The sequence below is a fragment of the Salmo salar genome, chromosome 11, assembly GCF_965601325.2.
Source record: "Salmo salar chromosome 11, fSalSal1, whole genome shotgun sequence".
In the NCBI taxonomy this organism is placed as follows: domain Eukaryota; kingdom Metazoa; phylum Chordata; class Actinopteri; order Salmoniformes; family Salmonidae; genus Salmo; species Salmo salar.
This window is the reverse complement of record NC_138301.1, coordinates 20422214-20438849: the sequence shown is the minus strand read 5'-3', so window position 1 is coordinate 20438849 and position 16636 is coordinate 20422214. Positions and strand designations below refer to the sequence as shown.

The following is a 16636-nucleotide window of genomic DNA, read 5'->3' as shown; positions in this document are numbered from 1 at the left end:
GAGAACAACAAGGTGTGTGTACAATATCCTTTGAGATTATCAGGAAAGGTTATGGATGAATGTGATTTGCAAGCAGCTTTTTATTGGTTTGTGTTGCACTGCATTAGCAAAACAGAGATCTCACAGGCATGCAATATTGTCTTTGTGAATTAAACAGTTTCCCCAGGGCAAGCAGATTTTAACAATTTGTCCAGTTCCCGTTGTGACACAGGGTCTTATAAATATTTATGAGGCTCAGAAGCTCTACAGTTCACAGCACATTATAAGAAATAATATTGTTAGCAATCAGTTTCAGTATCTCTTATTCATCATGCACCCTGATAGCCGTTTTAGGCCATGGAGTTTAAGGCAGGAAACAAATATGCTCATAATAAACAGGAATAGAGGGAAGGCAATTTTCAAGTCAATAATCGAGTAATATAGCAATCATGCGGCTTTCAGCACGCTTTGCCTTATGATTCTCAACATGAACACATTCCAAGCTTACTGAGCAGAAAGGAGCAGCATATAACTATCAATATATTCTACCCATTACTTTCTATTCTTCATAAAACAAAGGACCTTTGGAAATTCAATTTCAATAAAGTGTCCTATATTTGCAAGGAAAAGTGCTTCCAAGGAGATGAAACCACTGTGCAGGCAGAATGTTATGAGAACATCAGACCACATGAGCTATTTTCAATTGTAAGGGCCAGACATAAACAGGCAAAGTGACCATACCTGGAATAAGGTGCAAGTAAAACAATTATAATAACACACAATCTGGACCTTCCACTTTCTGATCTGTACAGTAGTACAGGTACAGTATCAGCCTATAGAGAAATCTGGGACAACAAAGAGGACAGTCCAACGGACAGTAATGCACGCTAGTCACAACCAAACCGCTAGTTAGTTGTGCAAGTTTCCATGGAAATCTGGGACTTTCACTCCCAAAACAAACACTGGTTCACGCCTCCTCATGGCAATGTTTACACTGTGATTGGTTCTAAAGACAAAGCGCTACGCAAAATCATTGCCTGATTGGCTAGTCTCACTGTTGGAGCTTGAACTGACAGGATGTGCAGGTGCAGAAGCGGGAGATGGGGGCTTCCAGGCGGTTAACGTTAGAATGTGGTGACAGCGGATAAAAACGGAACATAATAAGTTTACCACTGCATTTATAATGCAAAGTAGAAGGGAGACTTTCACTTGCTGAACGACATGAGGTTGATTAAATCTGTGCAAGGCGCCTCATAAAGCCACTTGGCATATCCGAAACCGAATGAAATGATAAGCAGCCGGAGTGCAACAGGTAGCTAGCTAACGTTACATATTATGAAGACAACACAACTAACTCTGTTGATGTTAGCTAGCCAGCTAACGGAATTAGCCAAATAATTATCTAGATATAAGCTAACGTTACCTATTTGGCTATCAACGTTAGGCGACCTCGTAGTCTTTCAAGACGTTGATATTGCCTGTGGGTTTATAGCCATATCCTGGAAAACACTTGTCACTGTTTGTCAAAGTAGCTAGCTGGGTTGCTGCTACCTATCCATCTCACTCAGGAGAACGAGTTGAGGCTCGTGATGCAAAGCACTGCCACTGAAAGATTTGTAATGAAGGTTGTGCCTCAGATAGGTGCGTGCTGTTTGTGAAGTTAGCTAGCTCTAAATGTAATTTAAATGCATTAGCCTGATTTGTTAATTAACTAAACATTTTATACAAATGTGTGGCTAAACCTCCCTTTAAAGGGATATTTTCTATCTTTCTCATTATCTTGCTCTCTCTCGTCTTGGTTTCTCTCTCCATCTCGATCTGGAGTTGGTTCAATCTAATCCAGAATATGACTTGGTCAGAAGTGAGATAAGGAAGATTGGGGGTGGTGTTGTGTAAACATCAATATGAATTAAATGGACAGCACCACCTCTATCAAGATCATCCTCCAGGTCAAGGCTACTCTGCAGCAAGATATGATTTATTCTCATTTATTTTTTCATTACTTATTTTCCTTCCCATGATTTCAGAAGATTTTGATGCAGCTCACTCACACATACCCACAAATAGAGTTGTTTTGGGCATTTTCATGTGTTCTTTGCCCCAAATCTCACCTGCTCCTTTGGTGCACAGTTTCTCTTTATCTGCCATTGTTATAACTTATTAGTTGTCGGAGTGAAATGTGTTTTATAGGCCGCTCCTCAAAGAGAGACTATGCTGCTATGCTCCCTAGATTAATTACTGCTGTTAGAGAGAATATAACAAGGCATTGTGGTCTGAAGCAAGGGGCGCTGGGTAGGTTTTTTCAGCACAGAATTAAAAATGATGAAGTGAAAAACAAGGGGTTTACGCACCTGAGGATTCAGGTATGTTATTAAAGCCATTTATTGTGTGGGCTGCTGCACTTCTGGACAGTCACAGTCCCTATGAGAGTAGCTGACGAGCATCAGTAGCCAGCTCAGACACTGATGCCCGCACTGAAATCCCATCCCTGTTTTTTTACGGCGTCTCTCTACATAGTACTGTAGGCAATGTCACAATTTTCAGTTTTAGTTAAAGGTTTGTCATTGTGAGACATGGTGTCCATGCATCAGTTGTGTTGATGGTAAAATGTGTTTATTTGTGTTGATAGATTACCGGTCTGGCTTAGGGGATCATGGCTACTCCAGAGAGACTCGGCGGCCAGCTGAGATTCAGAAACTCCTTGTGGAATTCCGAACCCTTTACCACGAGCGTCTTCGACGCATTGACCAATCAGATGACACCTGGGAGGAGGCTCTGCAGGTAAACTGGTAAAGGCGGTGACGCTCCTTGGATGTGCTGGGGCAAGTGTGTTATTTCCACTAATGAACTGATCTTGCAATGTGATGCATATGTGTGAGAATAAACTAGAAAATGGTTAGGCCTACATTATGATGCAGACACTTAGTGACAGGCCTTTTATGGTGACTGTATCTGCTGTCCCTGCATGTGAAGTCTGAGGAGGGACAACAGACTGGGCCTGACAAGGGCAGGGAGGAAACTTGGTGTTTTAGAGACTTATAATGCTATTAGTCTAGCGCATGGCTGCTAAAAGGTATAGTGCCTTAATGAAAGCATGACAGGTTGATCAATGTTGTTAAGAGAATTACTGTCTTTACATCAAAAAGCTTTTTGGGTTATTTTTTAACTATCCCATTAAGTGGCTTTTATTGAATATCTTTACATCTCGGGAAAATGTACCTTTTAGCCAGTGCTCATCAGTAAAAGTGGAATAAATTTCCCTACATGTGCATGCTCTTAGTCCTTGTAAGTATATTACTAATTCATTTTTCTTCTCCTCAACATTTAAAGATGTGCTATTTTTCATATTCATCTCCACTAAAGAATGCTGAAAGTGATGAGGATGAGCCAATTCTGCTGCTCTCTCTCTCCCTTTGTGCATGTCATGTCAGTGGCTATAGGATGGGGTTGGCTGTGTGGGTGGGTGGCTGCACACCTTTAGGACTGGGCTTGATGACGGCTGATGAAAGTTTTAGTGAGCCAAGCCTGTCTCTTTGACTCTAATCACCAGAGGAAAGCTCCTTCTCTCAGAAGTATCCTCTCCATGGCAAAGCAATGGCAGAGTTTGGAAACAACACAGCCTCTCATTTTAACTGCATTTATTCTCGGTTTGGGGAAATCCTGTTTGATTCACACAGCCTCTGACAGCCTCGGCTCTGGAAACACAAAACAAGCCTTTTAGAACTCTCTTGTCAAGGATTCAAAGAAGGACTAGTACAGTATATCAACATCTCTATTGCCTATCCTATAATAGTGTTGTTTTGAAAGCAGTGAGCTAAGAGTTTAATTAAATTACATAGCATACACTATCTAATTTACTTGATAATTATCATCAGAGGGGTATGTCAAACTCATTTAGGTATTTTCAAAATTATCTCTATCCAGTTCTGTAAGTTCAAAATTGTTTCACTTATTCTGTAGTACATACAGTGCATTCGGAAAGTATTCAGACCCCATTACTTTTTCCACATTTTGTTACGTTACAGCCTTATTCAAAAATGTATTTAATACTTCCCCCCCTCATCAATCTATACACAATGCCCAATAATGACAAAGTGAAAGCAGCTTTTTAGACATTTTTGCACATTTATTAAAAATAAAAACCCAACTTATTTACGTAAGTATTCAGACCCTTTGCTTTGAGTCTCGAAATTGAGCTGAGGTGCATCCTGTTTCCATTGGTCGTCCTTGAGATGTTTCTACAACTTGAGTCCACCTGACGTAAATTCAATTGATTGGACATGATTTGAAAAGGCACACACCTGTCTATACAAGGTCCCACAGTTGATAGTGCATGTCAGAGCAAAAACCAAACCATTAGGTCAAAGGAATTGTCCGTAGAGCTCAGAGACAGTGTGAGAAACAAGATTCTCTGGTCTGATGAAACAAATATTGAACTCTTTGGCCTGAATGCTAAGCGTTACGTCTGGAGGAAATCTGGCACCATCCCTACGGTGAAGCATAGTGGTGGCAGCATCATGCTGTGGGGATGTCTTTCAGCGGCAGGGACTGGGAGACTATTCAGGATCGAGGGAAAGATGAATGGAGCAAAGTACAGAGAGAACCTTGAAAACCTGCTCCAGAGCGCTCAGGACCTCAGACTGGGGCGAAGGTTCACCTTCCTATGGACAACGACCCTACGCACACAGCCAAGACAACGCAGGAGTGGCTTCGGGAGAAGTCTCTGAATGTCCTTGAGTGGCCCAGCCAGAGCCCGGATTTGAACCCGATCGAACATCTCTGGAGAGACCTCATAAAAGCTGTGCAGCGACACTCCCATCCTAACTGACAGAGCTTGAGAGGATCTGCAGAGAAGAATGTGGGAAAATCCCCAAATACAGGTGTGCCAAGCTTGCATCGTCATACCCAAGAAGGGTGTAATCGCTGCCAAAGGTACTTCAGCAAAGTACAGAGTAAAGGGTCTGAGTACTTATGTAAATGTGATATTTCCATAAATGTATATATATAATCTAAAAACCTGTTTTTGCTTTGTCATTATGGGGTTTTGGGTGTTGATTGATGAGGGGGGAAAAAACAGTTTAATCAATTTTAGAATAAGGCTGTAACATTTCCAAAATGTGGAAATATTAACAGCCCTTGACTTCTTTCCAAATGCTCTGTAAACCTAGAGTAGACCCATAGCCTGTAAGGACCATTATTGATGGGTTGTAGACTGTCCCCTGCTCTCTGCCTCAGTACCAGTATGTGTGTGGAGGTGTCTCTTGGACCCCATATCCCCTCCCAGTCCCTGGTCCCAGTGGGCCATTTATCTGGCCGTGTTGAGAAGCCCCAACAGCCCTGAGTGGACCCAGTTTAATGGCATTCTGTTGTTTACAAGTGACCGTTTTAGCCACCATTTAGGGAGTGTAAACAGTGGTCCACATTGTAAAAAAGATCCCCTCCACTCCCTTTCCTACCACAAAGACCTCAGTTACCATGCTTTTATCGAGTAACATCTCTTAACCTGAAAGAGACTGAAGAGTCGTGCTGCTCCCCAGTGCATTGTGGGTACACAAGCATGTTGGCGATATGAGGTTTCTCTTTGACCAATAGAAGGACAAGCCCAGGCTTGATCAATGTATTCTAACACTCCAAACCTCACAGCTAATCCTAATCTGTTACCTACAGTGTTCCATCTGCAGTGAATAACAGAGAGAAGCTATGTGAGGTCTTTGGCTTTACTGGACATTGTGTGATGTGACTTCTTCCACATTTAAGAAAATAAATGATTTATTACTATATCTCACAAGTGCAGTTATGATCCAGTGGTGTTGAGCGATGCCATCCATTCAATATCTTCTCAGGAAGATGGGGGGCTTGGAGAGGGAGTGTGTAAGTGAAAGCCTTGAAAATACTGCTTTAGCAAAGGCCGCACTCTGTCAATCTACAGGGATCCTAATGCTTGATGCTTCTAAAAATGAAGTGTGTGTGTGTGTGTGTGTGTGTGTGTGTGTGTGTGTGTGTGTGTGTGTGTGTGTGTGTGTGTGTGTGTGTGTGTGTGTGGTGTGTGTGTGTGTGTGTGTGTGTGTGAGACAGAGGAGATGTTGAGAGAAGGGTGCGACGAAGAACTGTCTGTTTGTGGTGGGCTGATGTGGCAGACGGCGTGCGTTGGGTGATACTTGATCTGATGTTAATGTGCTGCCGTGTGTGAGGGAGGGAGTGAGTGTTTGACTGAGTGGAGAGAGGGAGAGAGGGGAGATGGAAAGATAATCCCGTCTGCTTGATGAGATTGAAGGCTGGGATTGATTGATCGCCTAATCATAGGAGGAAATGGGCCTGAAAATGAATGGGACACTGCCCTTGGCTTGCTGTGGAGCTGGTTGGCTGGGTTGCAGTGGATGTTAGCTGCAGCAAGACATGGCCTTAATGTGCAAGAGAGCTGATTTCATTTGTGTCTGATATACAGTTATACGATCCTGGCTAAATGATCAAATAAAAAAAGGAAGAGGGGGAGCATGGAAGGGGTGTAAATCAAGCTTTATTGCTGGAATATTACTTTTTCATGCCGTCTGAAATGGATGCTTTGAGAAAGGTGAAAGAATAAAAATCCAATATGAATTTGAATGTGGTGAGGCTGTGTGGAGGCCGAGATAGCCAGCCGCTGTCCTGGATGCAGCTGGGTGGCTGGCTATTGGTGTTGTTGGATTATTATTTGTGTCATTATGAGGTTTGCATTATCTTTCTCATGGCCAGGAGATTTGTTTTGTAAAATTGCTCACAGCTGGGAAGCAGGATTATACACCTAAAATATATTCTCTCTTTCTCATTTTCTCCCCCTCTTTCTCACCCCGCCTGCCCTACCTTCCCTCACACTCTCACCCTCCTCCCCCCTGCCAGACTCTCATCTGCTCATTCTTTCAAACTGAGGGAAGAATTACTTAACAGAAAGGGGAACCTTTGATGTTGGCAGGACCCATGTTGGTACTCTGAAGGAACCTAATGCTGCTCCTCTCATCTATTAGTCACAGTAAGGACTCCCACATGCATCTTTGGGGCTAGAGCATTAGCCCAGTGTTTGAAGGGGGAGGACCTTACCATGTACGGGCCCCAGTTTACTGGGTGTGTGCTGCCAGTGCCCATCACCACTGGCTGATTGAGCTGGTGGGCTGGGCTTTGCATCAGGGCAGCAACAAACCCACCTGTTTGTGTTCTGTTTTCGTGAGGCGGGGCACTTGTCACTTCCACTTCACCTCCATCTCCACTCCTCTAAAAGAGGCTTTGAAAAGCAAAAGCCCTTCAGTCTGATGGAGCATTTATCTCCATTTCTACCTGACGGCCGACAGAGCCGTAATAATTCCTGTGTGTCAAATCCCGCACTAAATTATAATCTGGGTCCAAACTGTCTGGGCTGTTCTGCAGATAGTCGGCATGTTCCTGCATAGCATCTATGTGTCTGGGCTGTGAAGATGCCATGCTAGATCAGAGGTGACATATAGTACCCCAGGTGTTAGCAGAGCTCTAATATGGGGGTTTTGGATGTCTTGTGATGGGTTTGGCCCGAACACCCCCTGCATGTCCTGCTTTATGATCAGAGAGGGGATGTCAGAGAGGGGATGGGGGCGGGACAGGAAAGGACACAACAGCAAGCGAGAAGAGTTGTCTCTGTCTCCCTCAAATACCTACCTGACTTACCTACCTGACTTACCTACCTGACTTACCTACCTGATGCCTACTACTTTCAAACTTTCTCTGACCATCACTGCTTCCTTTGCTGTATTCATACAAAGTGATGTTTGAGAATGTGCTGTATTTTTCTGAATGGATTTGTTTTAATCCCAACTGGTCACTCAGTCCTTCCTCCATAACACTGAGTGAAGGTGGGTAGCAGCAATCCATTTCAGTGTTGATATTCCAATAAACACCTAACAAAGGTCATGTCTGCTGTGCCCCTCTTCTCTGTCTCCCTCTAGAGCAAGGTGGGCGTGCTGCAGTCGTTTGTGCGGGACCTGAGTGAGCAGAATGAGGTTCTGATCCAGGCGCTGGAGGCTGAGGAGGCGGAGGGCCGGGCGGTGGAGGGGAGAACAGCCAGCCTGCACAAAGAGCTGGAGGTGAGTGATCAATGGCATTGATCAGCTAGTCAATCCAGAAGTCTATATCCCTCTCTGTTTACACCTCCAGTGCGCTGCTGTGTTAAACTGAGCGTGCTCTAAGAAGCCACCCCAGGGACTCTCTAAAAGCCCGCCTCACACCCGCCATTGTTTGACATGTCGATTAGCCTGGAAGCTGTTGACAGTGGGCTTGTTAGCCATCTTAAGCATTAATGATGATGGGGAGTGGTGGCCGCTAAGTTCAGGGTTACACTCTGACTATGGGGAAAGTCACATTCACATTCATAACTGTATAGACAGCTGACTGTGTGTGTATGTGTTATGGATTGTCAAGGCTCATAGAATAAGCCTGGAGCTCGGCCGTCAGTGGGCTTGCAGGTGAGTTCAGAACAAGGTAGGGGGAGACAACCTCATCTGAGTCTTTCACTGGGAACAGCTAATCAATTTAAGATTGATTTACTCTCAGGCCCATGTATTGCTGAACTTGTTCCTGCACTGAACGATTGTTGAGATTTCCCCCTAATGTTATTAACTGTGCTTTTCATGCAAAATCAGCCGTATTCACTGTAGCTGGGCCTCAGGGTCGACACTGGAGCTGCTAACCACATGGTCTTCATTACAGATGAAATTGTCATGGAGGCATCTGTATCACAGCTTATTAATCAGGTTTCATGCCTCAAAAACCTTTGGTTTGAGCACCTTCGCTTTTCTCCCATGAACAGTATAATGAGAGCGGCAGTATGGGTGAACAGAAAGTTGCTTTTGTAGAAATTGGTATCCCCCTCCATTTCCCTGTAGACTTTATCCTGCGCTGTAAAGTAAGCTGACAGTAATTGAGTAATGGTGAATTATGAACTAGGACAATAAGAAAAAAGGTAAATGACTGTTTTTGTATCGGATTGTTAAAATAAGCCCAGGCAGAGTTTGGGAAAGGGTGTGCCTGTTGGCCAACGTTCCCTTCGTCTCTCAGTGTAGCTGACTTCCCCAGACCTTTCAGTCATTTCATCTTCACAGGAATGGAATGTGGTTGACCTTCAACAGGCAGCATTAATTATGAAACCCAAAACGAATCAGTCTGCTCATTCATTATAGCAGCCCACTGAAGATAAGCGCGTAGAGCCTACATACACTGTTGTATATTATTTGAACATGCTGGAAAGAAACTCAATGCCATTACACAATACTGAATGTAGCACGTACTGTGTTTTCCTGTTGGGTTTGAATTGGCAGTGTTTTGTAAAGCTAGAGCTTAATTGGTGCCAGGTTGTTCTTGGCATTGGAATGTGTTTTTTGTTGTTGCGCAGTTAGTCAACATTTTTCATGAACGTGGCTGCCATTTTGGCTGATATTAAAGTGTGGAATGCATGTATTGTGGTCCTCCTTTGTGAATCACTCACAGATCGGGGGTGTGTGTGTGTGTGTTGAAGTTAATTGAGTGAAGTGTGTGCAGCCACCACCACCACAAGCACCAGCCCCAACCTCAAACCTGTTTCCTCTTTTATGCGTCATTTACGGCCTGTAAACGGTTTGTTTAAAGCAGTTTATAGATGATTTCTAAGAGTTCCCCCAGCGCCCCCAAATGTGTGTGGAGTTAAACAAACGCTTACCTTAATAGATAGCCAGTAATGGGCTGCTAGGAGTCTAGGACCAGGTTGGCTGACAGAAGTGGTTTGAGGTACGGTTAGAGCTCGTGCCACAACAATGCCACTAACACTCCCCAAGCACAGAATAATTTTAACTGATGAGTTCCTCATCTGTTTTCACTGTATTGTTTTGTCACTTCCTTCAGCCTCCTTTCTTTCCCTGCTACCAGATAAAACCTAGCCTGTCTTGGACAGCGCATTAAAAGTTGTGGCCCTTCTTTACAAGATTGACTTTAATCTTTTGCCTCTTCCTTGTCACCTCGAAACGTGTGGAGCCTGATATGATAATGATGTGGACCTGTCCAGGGTATTAGAGTTAAGCTGGCTGATTAGGCTGCCCATCGATCAGTCTATCACTCAGCACTCCGCTCCATGCTGGCCAAACCAGAGCAGCTGGCAGGGAAGAAACACACTGCTACTCTGAAGGACAGGGGGCACACACACACACGTACACGCAAATAAAAAAAACTATTTTTTTCATGAAGATGGACAGCCTTGAAGTTGCAAACTTTTTTTTGCTTTTATGCTAAAAGAATAATATGCTTGTGGCAATCTTTCAAATCTATTTGAAAGCTCAAACAGATAAAAAATGTGTAATACAATGTAGGTACAGAGTACAGTGTCCTGTGGCCTTTGTGCCTCTTATGCTTTTTCACACTTAAAGGTATGCTGTTATAATATAAAGCCTTTAAAAGGTTTATTATTGTCTTTGAGAGTAGCGTAAGTTTTTACATTGGAGACATTTCCCTCATAATGGATTTTCAGTTGCACATAGCTTTGAGTTTCTTCCATCTCAAACTCTTCAAGGTAAGAGGCTAGTGTTGCCCGTATACCAAAACCTTTGTCGTTTTTCGATACTAGATCATGAAAAATGGTGTTTGTTACTTTCGGTACTTCTGTCAAAATGTGATCCAAACAGCGTTCTATAGTATGTATGTCGTGATGCTAATAGCAGTGACGGTATTACTGTGTAACTCCGGTAGGGCAACATCTGAAAAATAGCGCACTTGGTGGTGTGTACCGATCCTTGACCAGTCGGCGAAAGCTAACATCACCCATGACAGAGAACGGTTGATTGTCAAGGGCAATGAATTCCATTATCTTGGCTTTTATGGATTTCGCCTTTGAGTTGTCTCGCTGCAATTTTCTTACATTTTCAAATGACTGCTCGACTTGCTGACTGCTCGATCCACACAGCAGACATTGTGGGCTAGGTTAGGAATGCTGTGTTGCACGTGTAGCGCAAAATTTTACGTGGCGTCATTACGTTATGTACCTACGTTATATGGGTATGCACGGTAGCTTTGACATTGGTTTTGCACATCGGGGCGTTAAACTAGACATCGGCCGATACCGAAGTTGGCATTTTTAGCTAATATCGTCCGATTCCAATATGTTCACTGATATATCGTGCATCCCTACTGGTAACGGTATCTAAGTCAATTCTGGTATCGTGACAACACTACAATAGGCTTGACAACAATGGCGTGAGTAGACAATGCAGAGAGCTGTTGGAGAATGGAGAAAATTGTACTGTTTTGCTTTGTTCTGCCAGCACAAATGCATGAATGGAATTAACCTACCGTAATTTCCGGACTATAAGCCGCAACTTTTTTCCCACGCTTTGAACCTCGCGGCTTAAACAATGACGCGGCTAATATATGGATTTTTCCCGCTTTCAATTTTTTTTTCTCCAAAAAAACACATTCTGTGACGTGCTCAGTTTTTTGCCGGCATGAAGCTTTCATTAGACCAATGAAATTGCCGAACGGGTTAAGGTCAAAAACTTTTTTGTTTACTGTTTAGATTAAATCGAGCGCTCTCAAACTTCCCATCATTCTGATTACGGTAGTCATTTTGTCACCCTCATCATGGCAAAGACACAGAGAAATGCATATGATGCAGCTTTCAAGTTGAAGGCGATTGATCTGGCTGTTGGAAAAGGAAATAGAGCTGCTGCACGGGAGCTTGGTCTTAATGAGTCGATGATAAGACGTTGGAAACAGCAGCGTGAGGAATTGACTCAGTGCAAAAATACAACTAAAGCTTTCAGAGGGAAGAAAAGCAGATGGCCCGAACTAGAAAATGAGCTCGAAGACTGGGTCAACACACAGAGAGCAGACGGCCGAGGTGTTGCGGCTTATAGACATGTTCAAAATAATACATATTTTTTAATTCAGTGGGTGCGGCTTATATTCAGGTGCGCTCAGTAGTCCGGAAATTACGGTAATTTAAATTTAGCCTTGACTCCCAATGTGTAACGCCCTGGCCATAGAGAGGGGTTTTTTGTTCTTTATTTTGGTTAGGCCAGGGTGTTACATTGGGTGGGCGTTCTATGTTCCTTTTTCTATGTTTTGGTATTTCTTTGTTTTGGGCCATGTGTGTGGCTCCCAATCAGGCACAGCTGAAGCTCGTTGCTGCTGATTGGGAGTCACACATAAGGAGCATGTTTTTCCTTTGGGTTTTGTGGGTAATTGTTTCTTGTTTAGTGTGGTTGCACCTGACAGGACTGTTGGCTGTCAGTTTCCTTGTTTTTGTTTTTGTATAGTGTTCTTTCCAATTAAATTGAAGGATGAATACTAACTCTGCTGCATTTTGGTCATTTCCTGAAGACAGCCGTTACAGAATTACCCACCAACAACGGACCAAGCAGCAGAGGAAGGAGCAGCACAAGGAGAGGCACCAGGAGAAAAGCTATCTGGAGTCATGGACTTGGGAGGAAATCCTGGACGGGAAAGGACCATGGACTCAAGCTGGGGATTATCGCCGCCCACAGTGGGAGATCGAGGCGGCGAGAGCTGAGAGGCGCTGGTATGAGGAGAGGGAGCGCAACGGACACGGGAGGCAGCCCCACAATTTTTTTGGGGGGGGCACACGGGGAGATTGGCGGAGTCAGGTGGTAGACCTAAGCCAACTCCCCGTGCTTACCGGAAGCAGCGTGGTACTGGTAAGACACCGTGTTATGCTGTGGAGCGCACGGTGTCCCCAGTGCGCGTTCAAAGCCCGGTGCGCTACATACCAGCCCCCCGCAAGTGCCATGCGAGTGCAGGCATCGAGCCAGGGCGGATGGTGCCAGCTCAGCGCGTCTGGTCTCCAGTGCGCCTCCTCGGTCCAGGTTATCCTGCGCCGGCGTTGCGCACTGTGTCTCCAGAGCGCTGGGAGGGTCCAGTTCGCCCAATGCCTGCTCTCCGCCCGTGCCAGGCCAAAGTGGGCATTCAGCCTGGAGTGTGGATAAAGAGTGTCCGTACCAGAACTCCAGTGCTCCCCCACAGCCCGGTTTATCCTGTGCCTCCTCCTCGGACCAGGCCTCCAGTGGGTCTCCCCATCCTGGTCCATCCTGTGCCACCTCCCAGGACTAGGCCTCCAGTGGGTCTCCCCATCCTGGTCCGTCTTGTGCCACCTCCCAGGACTAGGCCTCCAGTGGGTCTCACCTGTCCAGAGCTGCCCGCCAGTCAACAGTCGTCAGAGCTGCCCGCCAGTCAACAGTCGTCAGAGCAGCCCGCCAGTCAACAGTCGTCAGAGCTGCCCGCCAGTCAACAGTCGTCAGAGCTGCCCGCCAGTCAACAGTCGTCAGAGCTGCCCGCCAGTCAACAGTCGCCAGAGAGGCCAGACTGCCCTGAACTGCCGGAGAGGCCAGACTGCCCTGAACTGCCAGAGTGGCCAGACTGCCCTGAACTGCCGGAGAGGCCAGACTGCGCTGAACTGCCGGAGAGGCCAGACTGCCCTGAACTGCCGGAGAGGCCAGACTGCCCTGAACTGCCGGAGAGGCCAGACTGCCCTGAACTGCCGGAGAGGCCAGACTGCCCTGAACTGCCAGAGTGGCCAGACTGCCCTGAACTGCCAGAGTGGCCAGACTGCCCTGAACTGCCAGAGTGGCCAGACTGCCCTGAACTGCCAGAGTGGCCAGACTGCCCTGAACTGCCAGAGTGGCCAGACTGCCCTGAACTGCCAGAGTGGCCAGACTGCCCTGAACTGCCAGAGTGGCCAGGGACGCCCGCCAGCCCGGTGAGTCCTGTGCCTACGCCTAGGGCCAGGCCTCTGTCCTGTCTCCCCAGCCTGGTGAGTCCTGTGCCTGTGCCCAGGGCCAGGCATCCATCATGTCTCCCCAGCCTGGTGAATCCTGGGTCAGTGCCGTCGGAGCCGCCAGGGACGCCCGCCAGCCGGGCGCCGCCAGGGTCGCCCGCCAGCCGGGCGCAGCCAGGGTCGCCCGCCAGCCGGGCGCAGCCAGGGTCGCCCGCCAGCCGGGCGCAACCATCGCAGGTCGCCAGCCGGGCGCAACCATCGCAGGTCGCCAGCCGGGCGCAACCATCGCAGGTCGCCAGCCGGGCGCAGTCAGCGTCGCCCACCAGACCTTCGGCGCGGCCAGGTGCGCCACATAAGAGGGCGACGTCAAGGGTGGAGCAGAGGCCACGTCCCGCACCTGAGCCGCCGCCGTAAGAAGGCCCACCCGGACCCTCCCCTTCAGAGTCAGGTTTTGCGGCCGGAGTCCGCACCTTTGGGGGGGGGGTACTGTAACGCCGTGGCCATGGAGAGGTTTTTTTTTGTTCTTTATTTTGGTTAGGCCAGGGTGTTACATTGGGTGGGCGTTCTATGTTCCTTTTTCTATGTTTTGGTATTTCTTTGTTTTGGGCCATGTGTGTGGCTCCCAATCAGGCACAGCTGAAGCTCGTTGCTGCTGATTGGGAGTCACACATAAGGAGCATGTTTTTCCTTTGGGTTTTGTGGGTAATTGTTTCTTGTTTAGTGTGGTTGCACCTGACAGGACTGTTGGCTGTCAGTTTCCTTGTTTTTGTATAGTGTTCTTTCCAATTAAATTGAAGGATGAATACTAACTCTGCTGCATTTTGGTCATTTCCTGAAGACAGCCGTTACACAATGTGTGAGTCAATTATACAGCACATAAGGTAATGTAGACAATATATTTTCTCATCAACTTGTTGTTCTGTAGGATCTGTAAAGCCTAGGCCTGCTTTGAATCCTGTAGTAATGGGGGAAAAAATCTATACAGTTGCATATCGGGATATAATTTTTGACGATATATTGTATAGTTTTGACAGTATCGCAGTATTATATTTTTTTCAGCATCATGTCTCTCTACTTTCCCTCTGCAGCTGCAGGTGAGCAATATGTTTGGAACATCGAATCGCAATAAAATCACAGTATCGAATTGCAATACATATAGAATTGTGAGAATCGCAGTACATATTGTATCAGCACCTAAGTATTGTGATAATGTCATATCATGAGGTCCCTGGCAATTCCCAGCCCTAGTATCCTGAGAAGTTTGGTTCACTGGTTCACCTTCATGAGTGTTTCTTCTGTTTCTCACCTCTCTGTCAGAAATGAATGGATTGTGGCTGATGTTGCAAAGATAGTGCTTTCACTCCATTGTCGCTATGGGGACAAAAGGAGAGAAACTTGAGAAATTATTCAGGAGTGATACATACCTTGTCCTCTAACCTTTTGGAGAGGAAAACGCTTAGACTTTAACCTCAAAGAAAAGGTTTTATGTGTGGAAACAAAGGTGTGTGTGTGTATTGCTTTTAGGAGTGGCTGAGGTTGAGAGGCAATGAGAGGTAGTGTGAGGGAGAGATGAGGATTAGGAGGAAGAGAAGGAGAAAAGAATCAGAGAGAGAGAAGGGGGAGGAAGGAGAGAGAGAGAGAGGGAGGAAGAGACGGAGGAAGGGAAGGAGAGAGAAGGGAAGGAGAGAGAGAGGGGAGGGAGGGAAGGAGGGGGAGGGAGGGAAGGAGAGAGAGAGAGGGAGGGAAGGAGAGAGAGGGTGAGGAAGGGAAGGAGAGAGAGAGAGGGAGGGAAGGAGAGAGAGGGTGAGGAAGGGAAGGAGAGAGAGAGAGGGGAAGGAGAGAGAGAGAGGGGGAGGAAGGGAAGGAGAGAGAGAAGGGGGAGGAAGGGAAGGAGAGGGAGGGAGAAAGCTTTTAATCCAGGAACATAGTCATTAAGGTTCACAGCTACAGAAAAGGCCAATTAAAGTTGAGTGTAGGCCTACGTCTGGAGAAAATCAGCGTTTGCTGCAGGAACCCAGGCCTTTTATCGGACCAGTGGGATCTCTCCCCAGTACACCTTGGGAATCATATCAACTGCCTGCCTGCCTTCCTGCCTGCCAGCAGTCCCAGTATCAGTCAGTATGGACAATATGTTTTTACATCAAATGAAATACATGAATTCATTTTTACCCTAGCTTAATTAATTAAGGCAATGATGCTTCAATACAGCACCATTAAACTAGCATAGTGTAGCTTATTTTAAACATTTAGACATTGTTTATCTTGTATGCTGACATTAGGTTGTCAATTGTTGTTTACCTTTCTTTGATTAATCATTCTCATTTTTATGGAGTAACACAAAGAGGTGTTGTCTGAATGTAAATGTACTGGACATTAGGGCTGGAACTGGGTGTTGTCATACTACTGTAATGTTATTGGTTAGATATTACTCATCTGTTCATCTATCTTACCGTACAGTAATGGCTGCTGTGGACTACTGCCTGTGGCTGTTAGAGAACCTGCAGGCCCAGCCTAGTCCTAATCAGCCCTGATAACAGAGAGAGAGCGTGAATAGCCCAGGGCTCAGGAGAGCCACAGTGACAAAAAGCGATTTGTAAAACAAAGTGAACAGAGTAAACGCTGCCAGAGTACTATCAGACTCAGTTTACTAAAACCCCTGAGCATCTGTTCATCCCAAACTCTCTCCTCTCCTCCCGGGCTTCAGCACAACTGGACCCAGCTGCTCCCCATCTGTGTGTAGCCCAGCCTAGACCAGCCCTGCCCAGCACCTGCTGACTGACTGACCACAGGGCTGGGTGGGGCGGGACGGGACGGGTGAAGCAGGGTTGAGGGAGATCACTTTCCTTTATTCAGATGAGTTCATCTGATTCATCATACAGCACTTAGAATCCCCCAGAACTGGAG

General features: G+C 46.1%; 1 protein-coding gene across 5 annotated transcripts in view; it reads left to right on the top strand.

Moving 5' to 3' along the window:
* Nucleotides 1-1048: 1048 nt before the first annotated feature.
* Nucleotides 1049-16636, top strand: part of LOC106562084 (uncharacterized) — a 205556-nt gene continuing 189968 nt past the window's right edge. For all 5 annotated transcript variants that reach the window (XM_045689148.2, XM_045689147.2, XM_045689149.2 and 2 more), the window contains exons 1-3: nucleotides 1049-1291; nucleotides 2609-2760; nucleotides 7929-8066. In XM_045689148.2, coding sequence (XP_045545104.2) covers nucleotides 1267-1291; nucleotides 2609-2760; nucleotides 7929-8066 — 315 coding nt within the window. In that variant the 5' untranslated portion in view covers nucleotides 1049-1266. The remainder of the gene's footprint in view (nucleotides 1292-2608; nucleotides 2761-7928; nucleotides 8067-16636) is intronic.